The sequence below is a fragment of the Marmota monax genome, unplaced genomic scaffold (genome assembly GCF_021218885.2).
Source record: "Marmota monax isolate L192 unplaced genomic scaffold, Marmota_monax_Labrador192_F-V1.1 WCK01_AAM20220418_F8-fsc00368, whole genome shotgun sequence".
NCBI lineage: Eukaryota > Metazoa > Chordata > Mammalia > Rodentia > Sciuridae > Marmota > Marmota monax.
In genome coordinates, this window is record NW_026695118.1 from 132,279 (window position 1) to 146,888 (window position 14,610).

At 50.6% G+C, this 14,610-nt stretch overlaps 1 protein-coding gene across 1 annotated transcript; it reads right to left on the reverse strand.

The window, feature by feature from the left end:
• Positions 1–959: 959 nt before the first annotated feature.
• On the reverse strand, positions 960–2,640 carry Psmg3 (proteasome assembly chaperone 3). Its single transcript, XM_046428157.2, has 2 exons — positions 2,081–2,640; positions 960–1,518 (listed from the first exon to the last, which is right to left on the reverse strand). Exons 1-2 carry the CDS (start codon positions 2,294–2,296, stop codon positions 1,366–1,368), a joined length of 369 nt encoding a protein of 122 aa, XP_046284113.1. The 5' UTR covers positions 2,297–2,640; the 3' UTR covers positions 960–1,365.
• Between the last annotated feature and the right edge of the window lie 11,970 nt (positions 2,641–14,610).

A 14,610-nucleotide genomic window follows, 5' to 3' on the forward strand; every position in this document is an offset into this window, starting at 1 on the left:
AGGAGGATCCCGAATTCCAGGTTAGAGTCTGTCTCAAAATAAAATAAAAAGGGCTGGAGGTGTATTTCACTGGTAGACACCCCTGGGTGCAATCTCCAGTACCACAAAGAAAAAGAAAAATTGCTAGAATACAGGAGTCTTTGGCTCAGACAAAAACCAAATAAAAATATCCCTTCCTAATTTCATGAGCACACGGGTGCTGTGAGCCTTCTACGTATCCGCTCTGCCAGGGCCCCCAGGTGCTAGCTTGCTCTGCAATCCTGTCAGCTTCTGCTCTATGCCCTCCTCTCCTAACTTCCGCTGCCTCTTCCTCACTGGAGACTCAGAGAGCCAGATGGTGCAGATTCCACCTTCTGGAACTCCCCATGCACTGCGATCAGCAATGTTTCCCTCAGTGCAGCGGAGGGGAGCCAGGCCCCAGCCTGCATTCCTCAGAGGCGTGCGCACCACAGGCAAGAGTTGGGGAGTAAATGCCCCAAAGCTGATGCCCAACCCTGGTTCCTACCGATCCTTGCAAACATCTCCCACGTGTACTTCTTTGTCTTTTTTTTTTTTTTTTCAGGGGTGGTGGTGCTGCTGCTGGGAATTTAACCTAGCGCCTGGCAGCATTTCTAAAGGCCACCTCTGACCTAAAACCCTTCAAGACCCCGCTGAGCTCAGGGTGGTCCTATAGAAGGCCTTCAGCCCCATCATAGAAATCATGTCCACCCTGGCAACCCTCCTGGGGTGCTGCCCTTGCTGTGCCTGCCATGCCCGACTCCTAGACATGCTGTTCCTCCCTGACACATCCTTCCTCCACACTCTGCAGCCTGGGCTCTCTGGCCCCACTGAGGATCCAGTACAAAAGCTAGCAGAATGGAAGCTGGCACTCAGAGGAGTCACAGAGAGGACTGTGTGCAGACACATTTGGGATTCATGTCGTTCCCATCAACCAGACTGCATTTTTGACAAACATGAAGTTTTCTTTCCACCTAAGGTATACTAGATTGTACTTTCTGTATTACTTAGTATTGTTAAGAAGTATGGTGAGGATTTGGGGATACTTATTTACTTTTAGTTTTAAAAAACCTCCCTCTACAAATGATTCCCCACACTGAGGGCCACAAGTCACACTGGCTGACTGGTGCTTTCCATCCTCACGTAGATGCACCTCGGGGAGCCCAAGGCACACCTTCTGCTTCTGCCACCTCCACGATGCAGCAACCAGTGAGTCCACCTGAGCCATGAATGTTTTTTCCAGCTTCGATGGCTAAAGTCAGAAGAAGTCTTTCCTCCTGGTTGTGCAGGAGGGAGGGTCTTCGAGACCCCACAAGGGGACTGAGCTCCTGCATAGTCCTGTTGAATGGTGCACACTTCTGATCCAGGTCACCATACCTGGCACACCCGGATCACCTCCTTCAAGGCCTTCAGCCCTTCGACACTCTTGTCCTTCACGGCCATGGCCAGGAGAACCGCTCTGTTTCCAGCTTCTTGAGACACGAAGGCTACCAGGTTCTTTGCAAAGACATGGATGAGAGGCTGGAGGAGAGAAGGCAGAAACCACCGTGACTGCAGGAAACCTGGCTTTCCTTGGTACTTGCATTAAGCATCCCACCTTGATTTGCTTCCCACACCACACGCGGTTAGCTCCATGAGGAAGTGATTCAGAGCTCAATGAGACTTCACACTGCAGGCATATACCACCTGTTAAAGAAGCACCATCAAACTTATTTCCCTGGTGTCTTCTGCGTCCCTGTCTCTCTACATATCTCTACTCTGGAAGGACTCATGAAAGGCAGGCCTGCAGAGGAGAGCCTGTCAAGGCTCAGCAGAGAGCCACTCATTAACACAATGAATCACGACAGGATCAGAGGAGGCGGCCTGCGTTACAGAATCACCGCCTACACAATCTGCTGGACAGGATGCTGCCTAGCCCGCAAAAGCTGCGGCAAGGGCAGGCGGGTGCCCTAAGACCCTCAGAGGTGTGGGGAATGCTGTCGCTGTGTGCGTGCTGAGTACCAGATACTCCACATCCTTCCTACAGTGCACAGCCAGGCGAGAAGGCGCTCCTCCACCCCGGGTCCCTTCCAGACCACTTTACCTCGTCCTGCCCGAGGAGGACTCTCGTGGTGAGCACCGGCTTGCTGATGTCGCTGGCCACGTTGCTGGGCTCCAGGGAGACCAGGGTGCCCATCTTCCCGAACTGGGTCACCACCACCAGAATGTGGCTGCTGAAGGCTGTGCAGACCACCTGAGTGGGGACCCCGCACACCACCTCCGCCTTGTGTTTCGACACCACCAACGGGCTGCTTTCCATGGCCCTCCTCTCCGCGGAGGCTTTGGTTTAAACAGGGAAAGGAGTCGGCCCAGCAGTGTCCGCACAGTCAGGGTCCTAAACTATGAGCCAGCGGCTTTGGCGCGGGGGCTCCGGCGGCTCAATTGGAAGCAGGCGTGCGTCCGCGCGGCACCTGCCCGGGCTTTCCGGCGCGCTGTGCACCCACACACCCGCTCCGGGTCCCCAGCCGCCGGGCCCCGCTGCCACCCAGGGCTCGGCCCGAACCCCCAAACGCAGCCGCGTCTACCAGGAGATTCAAAGGAGCCGAACCCACGAGCTCACTCACCCGCTAGGCCGGAAGTGGCTCTGCCTGCTCCCGCCGGAAGTGTAGGCCGTGGCTTCCGGTCGCGGCCGCGCGGCTCTGGGTCCGTGGGGCTCCGGTCCCCCCACCAGCGCCGGGGTTCCGCGCCGCCAGAGGGCTGGGCTAGCGGACCCGCCCGCGCCTTCTAGGGCGCGTTGGGGCTCGGGCCTCCCGGCCTTTGGGACCTTGGAAACTGAACCCTGTGGGGCGAGCTGCGAGCCCGGCGCGGCCCGATTGGTGGGCAGGGGTCTCAGCGACAGTGGCGAACTCTATTTTCTCTGGCATGGGCGGTGGGGGGGGGGCACCGAGCAAAGGCTCGGCACACTGCGACCCGTCCAGTCTCCGCACCTGCTGGGCGATCCGCTCGTGACCCAGGCGCTCTGGCCACCTGGAGACCCTTCCCCTGGGCCGACTGTCCCTCCGCCGACTGCCGGTCACCGCCGCACACCTCTCCCCAGCTCTCCTGTCCAAGATCCTTGTCCACCTATGAACCCTAAGGCAGCCCCAGGCCCTGGCGGCCCCCCTCCCTCTCCTGCTGGTTTAAAGACCCCCTTATCCAATGTCAATCAGGTACCAGAAATTTCCAAACTGCTTCTTCCAAACTGCTTCCTCGGTGGAGTAAAATAAAAGGCATGCCTACAAAACATGATCAAAATAGACAGAAATCAAGAGGAAATTCATGTTTTGAGCCTCCTTGCCGTCGACACACAAATGCAAAGATTACAGTTTCATAGTGCTGATCCTCAAGAAGCAGGAAACATCAATTTCTCAGCAAAGTCTTTTTGTCAGTTCTAAATTTAAACACACATCCACCCATCCACCCCCACCACACACACCCAAAGCAAATTGCCAGTGTGTGGCTTCACCACGTGAAATCTTCAAAAGAGGCACTGATTTTTATTCACCTATTTGTGTATTCTCTCTCTCTCTCTCTCTCTCTCTCTGAGGCACAGAGACTTGAGAAATCTGACTCTCACGCAGACAAGAACCTCTGAAATAAACTTAGCACCTCGGATGTTGGAGTACAAGGTGCACTACATTTTGATGACACTTTTAAGCAAACCTGTAAGGAACGGTCATTTGCCTGCTTTGGGTCTAGATATGTGATAAAGAGAGAGTATGAAGGAACACAGGTAAAGGTCGATCTAGGGCAGACCTCAGCTTCTGGTCCTGGAAGGTGGTGTGTGTGGTCGAGGGGACTTCCTGGTGGCCTAAATGGATGTGTGGACAGAACTTCTACAGTTAGGAGAATGGAAGAGGGTCTCATTACCCGCTGTTGATTGTTCTCCAGTGCAAGGGGGTAATTGCACTGGAAAGAAGAATTCTTTAACTAAATTCATTTTAAATGGGAATCAAATAGTCATAGAGTCAATAGTGGGACCGGAGTTTAATTAAGAGGTTATCTTGAAAAATGAAAAAAAATTCCCCCATCTCATAAATTTGTCTTATATTCAGTAAATTTTAGGTTATGAATGAATTTATGAGTTAATTTGTAGAAACGACAAAGAATCAAGTGTTGATTTGGTTGGGTCGTATTTTTCCCCCAACAAATCGTATGATAGCTCCCATAAAGAGGCTTGGCTTATTGAAAATTTGCAAGGGTGCCATCAATTTTCCCAAGAGCCTCTTTTAATCATTTGATATTCAAATAGTTTCTTGTTGAAGTGCCATCCAATCCTGAGCCTTGGCAGGTTCCTCATTCCCAGGCGTTTGCCTGTCTAGCTTCGCCAGGCCTTCCCATGCTTGCCAAAGGCTTTGGGCGCCATCGGAGCATTCCCAACCTTCCATTCACGGGCTTCCTTACATCTTGCATCTCTGGAAAGATTCACACTTGACCTTGGCTTTCACAGTCCGGCCACAGCTTACTGGTCCTATCAGTACCAACGGGGGAGGGTGCAGGAGTTACATGGGGAGGGAGGTTTGACTGGACATCAATACACAAAAGGCCAAATCATTATTCAGAAACATTTTGTGTTATGATGATGATTTTTGACCCTTCTGTCACTCCATCACTGCACGGATTCAGATGGACAAATCTTCAGATGGTGAGACCTCCCTGGAGAAAACTCCAAGTAGCACCGACCTCTTTGGCCCTCACTAACTATGATTTTGGGTGTTTGTCCTGTTAATCTGAGTTTCTCAGCTTCAAAATGAAGAGAGCAGTTGTTGTATGTGACTTGTTGAATTTAAGGAGATGGTTCTGTGGTTCGTGTACAGTGATTCACTGAAATGTTACACACTTAGCTATTAAATTTGTTATTACTGACTCTTTTTCCCATTTTTTTTTTTTTTTTTGGAGGGAGGAGTGGATTACTGGGGATTGAACTCAGGGGCACTTAACACTGAACCACACCCCCAGCCCTGTTTTGGATTTTATTTAGAGACAGGGTCTCACTGAGTTGCTTGGCGCCTTACTTTGAACTCCTGATCCTCCTGCCTCAGCCTTCCCAGCCGCTGGGATTACAGGCATGCAACACTGTGCCCAGCCTCCCCATTCTTAAATTTTGAAAATTCTGTGCTATATACCAGTTGAGAAGCAGTGTGAGCACAGCAATCAGGACTCAAAAGGACCTGCTGTTTGTTGCTCTTGACCCATATGGCCAGAACCAGAAGTCGCTGTCTCCTAGCTTCTGGGAGGATGACCTTCAGACTCTACCCAAGCATTGGTCTTGTGCACGTGATCTTCCCTCTACATTTTTTGTGAGATGTGATAATAGGTAGAACCATTTTATTTATATAAATGATAATCATTCTCATTCTTGCTTCTCTCAGCCAGTCTTTTAAGAGAAGCTGCTAGAAGAAGCCAGGTGCAGCCAGAGTGAGACATTAGATACAGCTATTTTATTATATTTAGATTATGGATATTTTGGACTGAATGAGGGAGGATGTGTGTGCCCATTAAGATTCTTTCAAGGGTGGGTGACAGATGCCTGTGAGGATCTACTCCCCTGCAGGGAACAAATGAGCTCTCAGGTGAAGAGACCCAGAGACTCACAGGGTCCTCTGGTGTGTCTGGACTTGGCACTTGGGCTGGCTTCATTTATTCCCAGATGGGCGGCTCCCTTGTGACGTGCCATTGCCACAGGCCCAGGTCATACCTCAGCAGCTTTTCTTGCCCAGTATTTCTAATGACAATTCTAGGACAGACCCTCTCTTGACCAACCTGGATCTCTTGCCTGTCCCTAAACCAACCACTTTAAAAAAATTAATTAATTAATGTAAAAGTAATCTCTCCTGTGTTTGGGAGCTTAAAAAAAAATGTTTCCCAATGATGCAGGTCAAAGATGAAATCATCACGGGAATTCCACAATATATTCAACTCCTATTCTTCCTCTGCTGAAAATGGCCAATCTGTTTTCTGCTCTGTGGATTTGTCCCTCTAGACATTTCACACAGATGAAGTCACAGGCTCTGTGGCCTCTTGCATCTGGCTGCTTCCTGGAACAGCACATTTCTGAGGTCATACACGATGTGCCTCCTTCCTTTTGGAGAAACCGATTCTTGCCAGATGCTTGGGCGAGTTAAACAGCATCACATTTACAAAAGGGCCTCCTTAGGGCCTGGTGTGTGAGAGGTGCATCTTGGCTTCTTTCCCTTCTGGGTCACAGGAATCCACTGTGGTAGCACCTGTGCAGAGGCACCTGGTAATTATGATTTTTTTTTTTAAAGAGAGAGAGAGAGAGAGAGAGAGAGAGAGAGAATTTTTTTTAATATTTTTTAGTTTTCAGCGGACACAACACCTTTGTTTTTATGTGGTGCTGAGGATCGAACCCGGGCCGCGCACATGCCAGGCGAGCGCACTACCGCTTGAGCCACATCCCCAGCCGCTGGTAATTATGATTTTGAACCTCTGCTTCTCTAGGCTCTTGCAAGAAGCAAAAAGACTTGAGATGGCAACATATCCAGTCCACCTACCTCCCTAATTCCCCTTGACTGGATTGAAAATGTCTAAAAAGCCTCAAGGCCTCAGTCCTAGTGACCATGGGCTGACCTCACACCAGTCTGTGGGTCCATCTTCATGCGAGTGACCCTGCAGCTGCAGATGACAGATGTCAGGCCCTGGGCTTCAGCTCCCACGTGGGTCTCACCAGTGCCCTTCCTTGCCTTGCCTCTAGCTGTGTGTGACTTACTCTTGTGGCTTTGCTATGTGCACACTTGCTGGGCAGTGTGCCCTGCACACAAAGGCTGCAAAAACTCTTGAGTGAATCACAGTGCACACACATACAGAGCTGCTCCACCCGACAGAAACCACCTTTTGCAGCATCCGCTTATCTGAAAAAAATATGATGCACAATTGATTTTTTTCAAACTATGATAATCAAAATTGGGGGCCGGGCAGAATATAAGGAAGATAGTTATAGTTGAGGTTTTTGGAGGATAAAAGATTAAAAGCAATCAATTTGAAATTACATGTATTTTATTACAAAAGCAAAGCTCAGGGTTGTCCATGTGAATTTCAAAATTTTTCCTACAGGGAAATGAATGAACATCAGCAAAACCAAATCCAGGCTGGGCACGGGGGCTCTCACCTGTAATCCCAGTGGCTTGGGAGGCTGAGACAGGAGGATCGTGAGTTCAAAGCCAGCCTCAGCAAAAGCAAGGCGCTAAGCAACTCAGTGAGACCCTGTCTCTAAATAAAATACAAAATAGGGCTGGGGATGTGGCTCAGTGGTTGAGTGCCCCCAAGTTCATTTTCTGTCTCCACCCCCCCCAAAAAAAATAAACAAATGGGGTTGTGGCTCAGCAGTAGAGCAGTTGCCCAGGATGTATGATGCACTGGGTTTGATTCTCAGCACCACATAAAAATAAATAAATAAATAAAATAAAGATATTGTGTCTACCTACAATTAAAAATATTTTTTAAAAGTCCAGTTTATAAGAAGGATCTGGGAAGAGGTTCATTCAGAAAGGGAGCCATGGAAGACAGTAGGGTCCTGAGCTGCCTCAGCACAGGATTCCCAGGGAGGCCAGCCTCCCGTACGGACATGAGGAGACTGTTAGGCACAGTCTCCGCTCAGCCGGGGCAGGACCCAGCAATGACCTGACATTTGGAGTTTTGCTGTTGTTTGGTACCAAGGATTGAACCCAGGGGTGTTTGACCACTGAGTCACATCCTTAGTCCCTTTTTTAATCTTTTATTTAGAGACCGGGCCTCACTAAGTTGCTTACTGCCTTGTTAAGTCGTTGAGGCTGGCCTTGAACTTGTGATCCTCCTGCCTCAGCCTCCTGAGTCCCTGGGATTACAGGCCTGTGCCATCACACCCAGCCTGACCTTTGGAGTTTTGTGTCCACCTGACCTGAGTGTTTTCATTTAACACCACAGAGTGAACACAAAGAAAATCACTGTTGTTGTGCCCAACTCCCTCGGGCACAGAATGGAGAGTTTAGCCTGTTGCCTTATTTTCTGCCCCACTAGCCAAGCTTGGTTATTACAATTTTTCTTTCCTACGGTGAAGCTTTCTGCCCTCATTACAAATATTGAAAACGGCCGCCTCACATCTTGCACTATTTGCTCAGTGCTTTAAGAAATGAAACCTTAATCCATGTACAATTTCTGAAAGCCTTTATTTCAATATTTTAAGAAGTTATTTCCCCTGACAAACAAGCCATATGTCTTGTCCAGCCCCACAACAAAGCCCAGGGGTCTAAATGGAGACCGGTTATTGCCTGTGTGTCTCCTCTTCCAGGAGAGAGCAGAGCGCCAAGGTGCTGTGAGTCACGGTTCCTCACAGAGGCATCTGTGGAACTGGATGGAATTAGATAAGACATGCAAACACCATTTGGCTCAGGTGACGGCCTGGGGGTGGGGACGAGGAAGGCAGAGGTGGAGGGGTGGAGCCCGGAGCTGACTGATAACTGGAAGGATGCTCTTCCCCTCTCTGGGCCTCTATTTTCTCATATGTAAAATGGGCACATGGGCCAGGTGCCTCCGGGTCTCTGCTACTGAGGTGCTGCTCCCTGCTCTTACGAATGGCTATTCTGGCATGGGAACAGGGCTGAGGAGGAGAGGCAGCCCCGTACGCCTGCCCCAGGGGAGTTGGAGATGGACACAGAGCTGATTTTGTCTAGGACGGCGGGGGGGGGGGGGGGGGCGTGCCAGGTGGCTGTGCCTTTCCCAAGGCCCTGACGGTGTCTCTGGGAATGTGTCTGAGCAACATGGAGGCTCCTGAGGTAGACTGGGCTCAGCACAGGGCTCTGTGACTACAGAAATTTCCAGGGAGTCCACAGTCTTCCTAGGAGAGAAGGTGGAAGCCCTGCAGGTGAAGGAATTGAGCCCTGGGTGATTGTGCAGGGAAAGGACTTGGGAACAAGCACTTCTGTGTTTGGGATGTTGGATTCAAAGAGTCTGGAAGACTCTTCTAAATTCAAATGTTTATCGTTCTGCAAGTTAAGGCAGAACAGAAAACCTCAATGAAATTCTGCCCTATGCTACTGTAAAGACCAGTACCGCCAGGCATGATGGCGCACACCTGGAATCTCAGCAACTTGGGAGGCTGAGACAGGAGGATCACAAGTTCGAGGCCAGCCTGGACAACTTAGTGTGATCTTGTCTCAAATATTAAAAAGAATAAAACAATAAATAAAAAGGGCCAGGGGTGTAGCTCAGTGATAGAACCTCCCTGGTTCAATCACCAGTACAGAAAAAAAAAAAGTTCAAAACCAAATGTAAAATGAAGCCCACACCAAACGGACAATACTAAGTCTGGCAGGAATGCAGAAGAGCTGGAACACCCCCATATTGCTGGTAAAGTGTTGGAAAGCAGTTTAGCAATTTCTTGGAGTTCAACATGCAGCCGTCCTATCGACGGAGCAACCCCATTCCTAGGTGATCTCTCCAAGAGAAGAGACGAAAATTTATGTTCACACAAACACCTGTGCACCAGTGTTTAGAGTAGCTTTATTCACAGAGGTCCAAAGCCAACACCACCCAACGTCTTCGATAGGGGAAAAGATGATCAGGTCAGTATCCATTCTGACTTGAAGGCTGAATCCCTGCTGCCTGCAACAATGTGGCTGGGTCTCAGAAACAGCAGGAACAGTGGAAAAACCAGGCACAGAAGGCTGCTCACTGTATGATTCCATTCAGAGCCCAGCGTGGTGGCGCCTGCCTAGAATCCCAGGGGCTCAGGAGACTGAGGCAGGAGGATCATGAGTTCAAAGCCAGCCTCAGCAATGGCGAGGTGCTAAGCAACTCAGTGAGACCCTGTCTCTAAATAAAATACAAAATAGGGCTGGGGATGGGGCTCAGTGGTCATGTGCCTCTGAGTTCAATCCCTGGTACCCCCCCCCACACACAAAGAAAAAATAAACAGGTGACATTCAGGAACAGGCAGGGTTCTAGGATCAGAAAACAGATCGGCATTTGGAGGGGTGGTTGGGGCAGGTCTGACTACAAATGGGTGGGATGAGGAGCTTTTGGGGAGATGGGATTTCTGTATCGTGATGGTGGGGGTCACATGACTATGCATTTCTATACTGTTAGCTGCAGGTGAATTTTAGGGTATGAGAATAAGAGTGAATACAAAAGCAAACAATGGCAAGTGGAATCGATAGAAAATTCTACCTCCAACCCAGAGCAGGCCCTCATTTTAAGAGAAGTCCCATCATACCCATCAAGATGGTCACTGTTAAAAACAACAACACCAACAATTCTAGGCAGGTATTGTGGAACATGCCTGTAATCCCAGTGACTCAGGAGGCTGAGGCAGGAGGATCACAAGTTCAAGGCCAGCCTCAGCAACTTAGAGAGGCCCTATGCAACTTAGCAAGACTCAGTCTCAAAATAAAAAAATAAAAAGGGCTGGGGGTGTGGCTCGGTGGTTCAGCACACTTAGGTTCAACCCCCAGGACCAAACAAACACACAAACAAAAAACAACAAGTGTTGGTGAGGATGTGGGGCTGCTGAGATTCTGTGTGTGCCGCTGGGGATGTAAAAGCTGCTGTGTGAACGGCTTGGTGTGTCTGGAAAGCTAGACACACAAGCATCACGTGAAACAGCAGTGAGTGTGTATCCAAAAGAATGGAGAGCAGACCTCAAAGGGACATTTGCACACCCATGGGCAGAGTGGCAATGTTCACAACCGCAGCACATGGCAGGGCACATGGCAGAACAAAGCCACTGTACCTCCTGAGCCAGGGAGCAAAAGAGAGAGAGGAAGGGATCAGGGACCCACAGTCATAGAAGACACACCTCCAATGACCTCAACTCTCCCACCAGGCCCCGCCTCCTCAAGTTCCACCATCCCCCAGGATGCTACCCTGGAATCCATGCCTTTCATGCATGTCTCTAGGGAACATTCCAGATGTAAACTGTAGTAGTTATTGTTAGAGTAGTTAATTTGCTCATGCCATATGAGATCCCAGGACACCGTGTGAGCTCACATTCCTTCTAGACCTAGAAATCCTCAACTTCAACACTTCAGTGCACATAAGTCTGATTTCTACTGCCTGGTCCTGTGTTTCCCCACTGGAGGCTTCCTCTGAAAGTTCCAAAGTCATATCCACCCTCCCATCCATCCATTCATGCACCTATCTACCCATTCATCCATCCACTCATCCATCCATTCATCCATCTACCCATTCATCCTTCTATCATATATCTATCCACTCATCCACCCATCACCCACTCACCCATCCATCTGTGCACCCATCCATCCATCCATCCATCCATCCATTTACCCATTCATCCATTCACTCATCCATCCATCCACCCACTCACCCATCCATCCATACACCCATCCATCCATCCACTCATCCATCCATCTATCCATCCATCCACCTACACACCCATCCATCTATCCATCCATCCATCCATCCATGCACCCATCCACCTATTCATCCATCCACTCATCCATCCATCTATCCATCCACCCATGCACCCATCAACCTATTCATCCACCCATTCACCCATCCATCTATCCATCCATCCACTCACCCATTCATCCATGCACCCATCCACCCATTCATCCATCCACTTACCCATCCATTCATCCACTCATCCATCTATCTGTTCATCCATTCATCCATCTACCATGTATGTATCTACTCATCCATCCATCCACCCATCCATCCGCCTAACCATACATCCACCTGCCCATTCATTTTCCTGTCCACCTACTCACCCATCTACCCATCCATCCATGAGAGAGATTTTTGCTTGGCTCTTCACTCAATGAGCATTTTCTGCCAGGAGCTGGTGTGAGTCCTGCCTCCTGGTCACCACCTCACTGCAGAGATCAGAAAGATGAGCCATTAGCTGCAGGTCCAGGCAGTGTTAGGCAAACACAGGAACAACCCACTCCCAGCGAATGGGATGGGCAGTGATTCCCCAGGGAGTGGACAGGAGGAGGAGACAGCTATGAGCAGGGGCGAGGAGTGCCTGTGAGCTCAGAAACCCCACAAAGACAGGGCGTCGTGCCTGGTGGACAAGGCTGTGGTGATGCCACCTCGCAGAGGCCATTTGGGGTGCATTGGGAGTGGACACAGGTAAGCCTTCCAGGTTCCATGTTCACCCGTCTTTGTATCATTTGAATTTTTATGGCCAATATATTTCATTTTATAATCAATACAAAAATAATAAAGAAAAAAAATACTTGCAGGGGTTGCAGCCAGGGAACTTGGGGTCACACCCACAGTCCCCTGGTGAATTGGGGGAGGGGATGGAGTGGAGTCTGGGCAGGGCGGGACAGGGGAGTTGCAGGGTCTCCTCCCTGGCCCCAGGGAGGCCAGGTAGAGAGACTGCATTACCAGAGATTACCTCTGGGGGGCAGCAGAGGCTGCAGAACGGTCAGGCCATGCTGAGCAGACTGGCTTCCGGCTGGGAAGTGGGGGGGAACCCACTCTCCTGGGGAGGAGGGGAATCCTCCTCCTTCCCCCAGGTCAGCGCCCACACACACTGACTCAGCTGCCCACCAGGAAATTCTGTGTCTTCCCAGAAGGCCAGGAGTGGTTCTCTCTTTCTCTTATCTGGTTGGTGTTTCTCTCTCTCTCTCTCTCCCCCACCTCCCAATCCTGACATCCAAAGACAAAACACTTTGTCCTTCGAGGGTGCTGGCATCTGTATTTTATGTCCCTGACACCTGTTGAGCCCATCAAGTCATGCATGGCAGAGGCTGCCTTGAGATGCAGGCTAGTCCACGGTCATCTGGCCAGAGGGACAGGTACCTGCAGGAAACAGGATTCCAATAGACAACAGGATGAGCACCGCACACCAGGAAGTGTAAGCTGGAATGAAGGACCAGGACCATGACGGACACCATACACGTGCTAACCACACGGGGCACTGTCATTAGGCCTCAGTCTTAGCCTTGACCTTCCTGGTAGACCTAGAGAAAAGGGAAACAAGATGAATCATGCCGGTGCCTATCCCTGTGCCTGGGCAAAGAATTTACCAGCTGCTCAGAGAGAGGGAGACTTTCTAAGCCCCTCACAGCCTTGCTGATTCCTTCCAGGGCCTCCTGGAGAGGGCGCTGAGGGGTCAGGACAGTGCCCGGACACTGCTGCATGCCCTCAGCAGGCACATCCAGGAACACAGGACCCAGAACTGCAGGAAGTAGGTGGCAGCAGAGGGGCAGGGCCTGGCCCACCCAGGGCTACACCTAGGATGCTTAAGGAACCTGGATTTTGGCTAGACTTCTTGTTTGTTTTTTTAACTTAAAAAAAAAAAATAATAATTAGAAGGCTGGGCGCAGTGGTGAACGCCAGTAATCCCAGTAGCTCGGGAGACTGAGGCAGGAGGATCGTGAGTTCAAAGCCAGCCTCAGCAACTTAGTGAGGCCCTAAACAACTCAGCGAGACCCTGTCTCTAAATAAAATACAAAAAAAGGGCTGGGGGTGTGGCTCAGTGGTTAAGTGCCCCGAGTTCAATCCCTGGTACCCAAATGATGATGATGATGATACTAATAAGGATGATACTACTAATAATAATGAATTTTAAAAATCAAGACAGGGGATGGCATCATCTCCCCCAAATTCCTTCACACCCTCTGCAGTCAGTGCACCCCGCCCACCCCAGCCTCTGCAACCCTGTCATGTTCTCTGTTTCTATCACTCTGCCTTTTCCAGCCAGGTGTCCTACAGATGGACTTCTTTGGACCAGGGTGAGCCACGAGTGCCCAGCTCCAGGCAGCCTTGGGTGGCCCGGCCTCATCACACAAGGCGCACAACATCCCCGGTTCTGAGCTCTGCGTTTCGGTTTTGCTTTGCTCTGGCTTTCATCTAGCCTCCTGGGCCCAGGGCCAAGGCGGGGACCGTCCCTGCAGGCCCACAACACCCATGCTGGGCTCTGGTGCCTGTCCAGTGTCCAGCGAGGCCCAGATTGGAGGCTGGGCTGCTTCCCGCCACACCCTCTGCCTCTCTGTATCTGCTGGTCGCCATCGTCCCACGGGCCATCCATCACCCTGTCTTCCTCCACCCCGCTAGAGATGGATTCCCTTGGGAATTAATGGCTGTTGCGTTTCCGCTGTCCCTTTATCAAAGGCAGCCATTTATCAGTTGACATTCTCAGGGACCTTCCTCCCATCCCCGGATTATTTTGGGGTGGTTCCTAAGGAAACTGACAAAGTGACATGCTCGGTGCTAAGTGCCTGGGTGTGCCCCTGGACGCACCCTTGGGTTCTGCCTGGCGCAGCTCTATGGAAGAGGCGCAGGTGACACCTGTGACATTGGGACCCCAAGCCTCGCGGGGGCAGCTCCCAGCTGTGCCACGTCTGTGTGTGAGGCTTTTCACGTGGGCTGTGCTCTCCTGTGGCTAAGGGGGGGTGAGGCGGGAGCCCCTGGTTGTGGCCCTGACCCCTAGCACATGGATTGACTTTGAATATCTTCTGTCACCTTCTGCTGGGAGCATTGCCTGGTCCCCATCTCACGGGGCAGACACATGTTCTCATCTAAGGTCCTCTTCAACCCTCCTGGGCGTCCCCCATGGCAAAGGTGGGTGTCTATTTGGAGGACCCCCCTGCACACAGGCCTTGGGAGTATGTCTGTCCCTCACCTAGT

Bases quoted from the DNA above. Each gene is read 5' to 3' on its own strand.
- Psmg3 (XM_046428157.2), bottom strand. From the start codon at position 2,296: ATGGAAAGCAGCCCGTTGGTGGTGTCGAAACACAAGGCGGAGGTGGTG. The intron at 1,519-2,080 runs GTAAAGTGGTCT...TCTCTCCTCCAG, and splicing joins TCCTCCTCGGGCAGGACGAG to CCTCTCATCCATGTCTTTGC.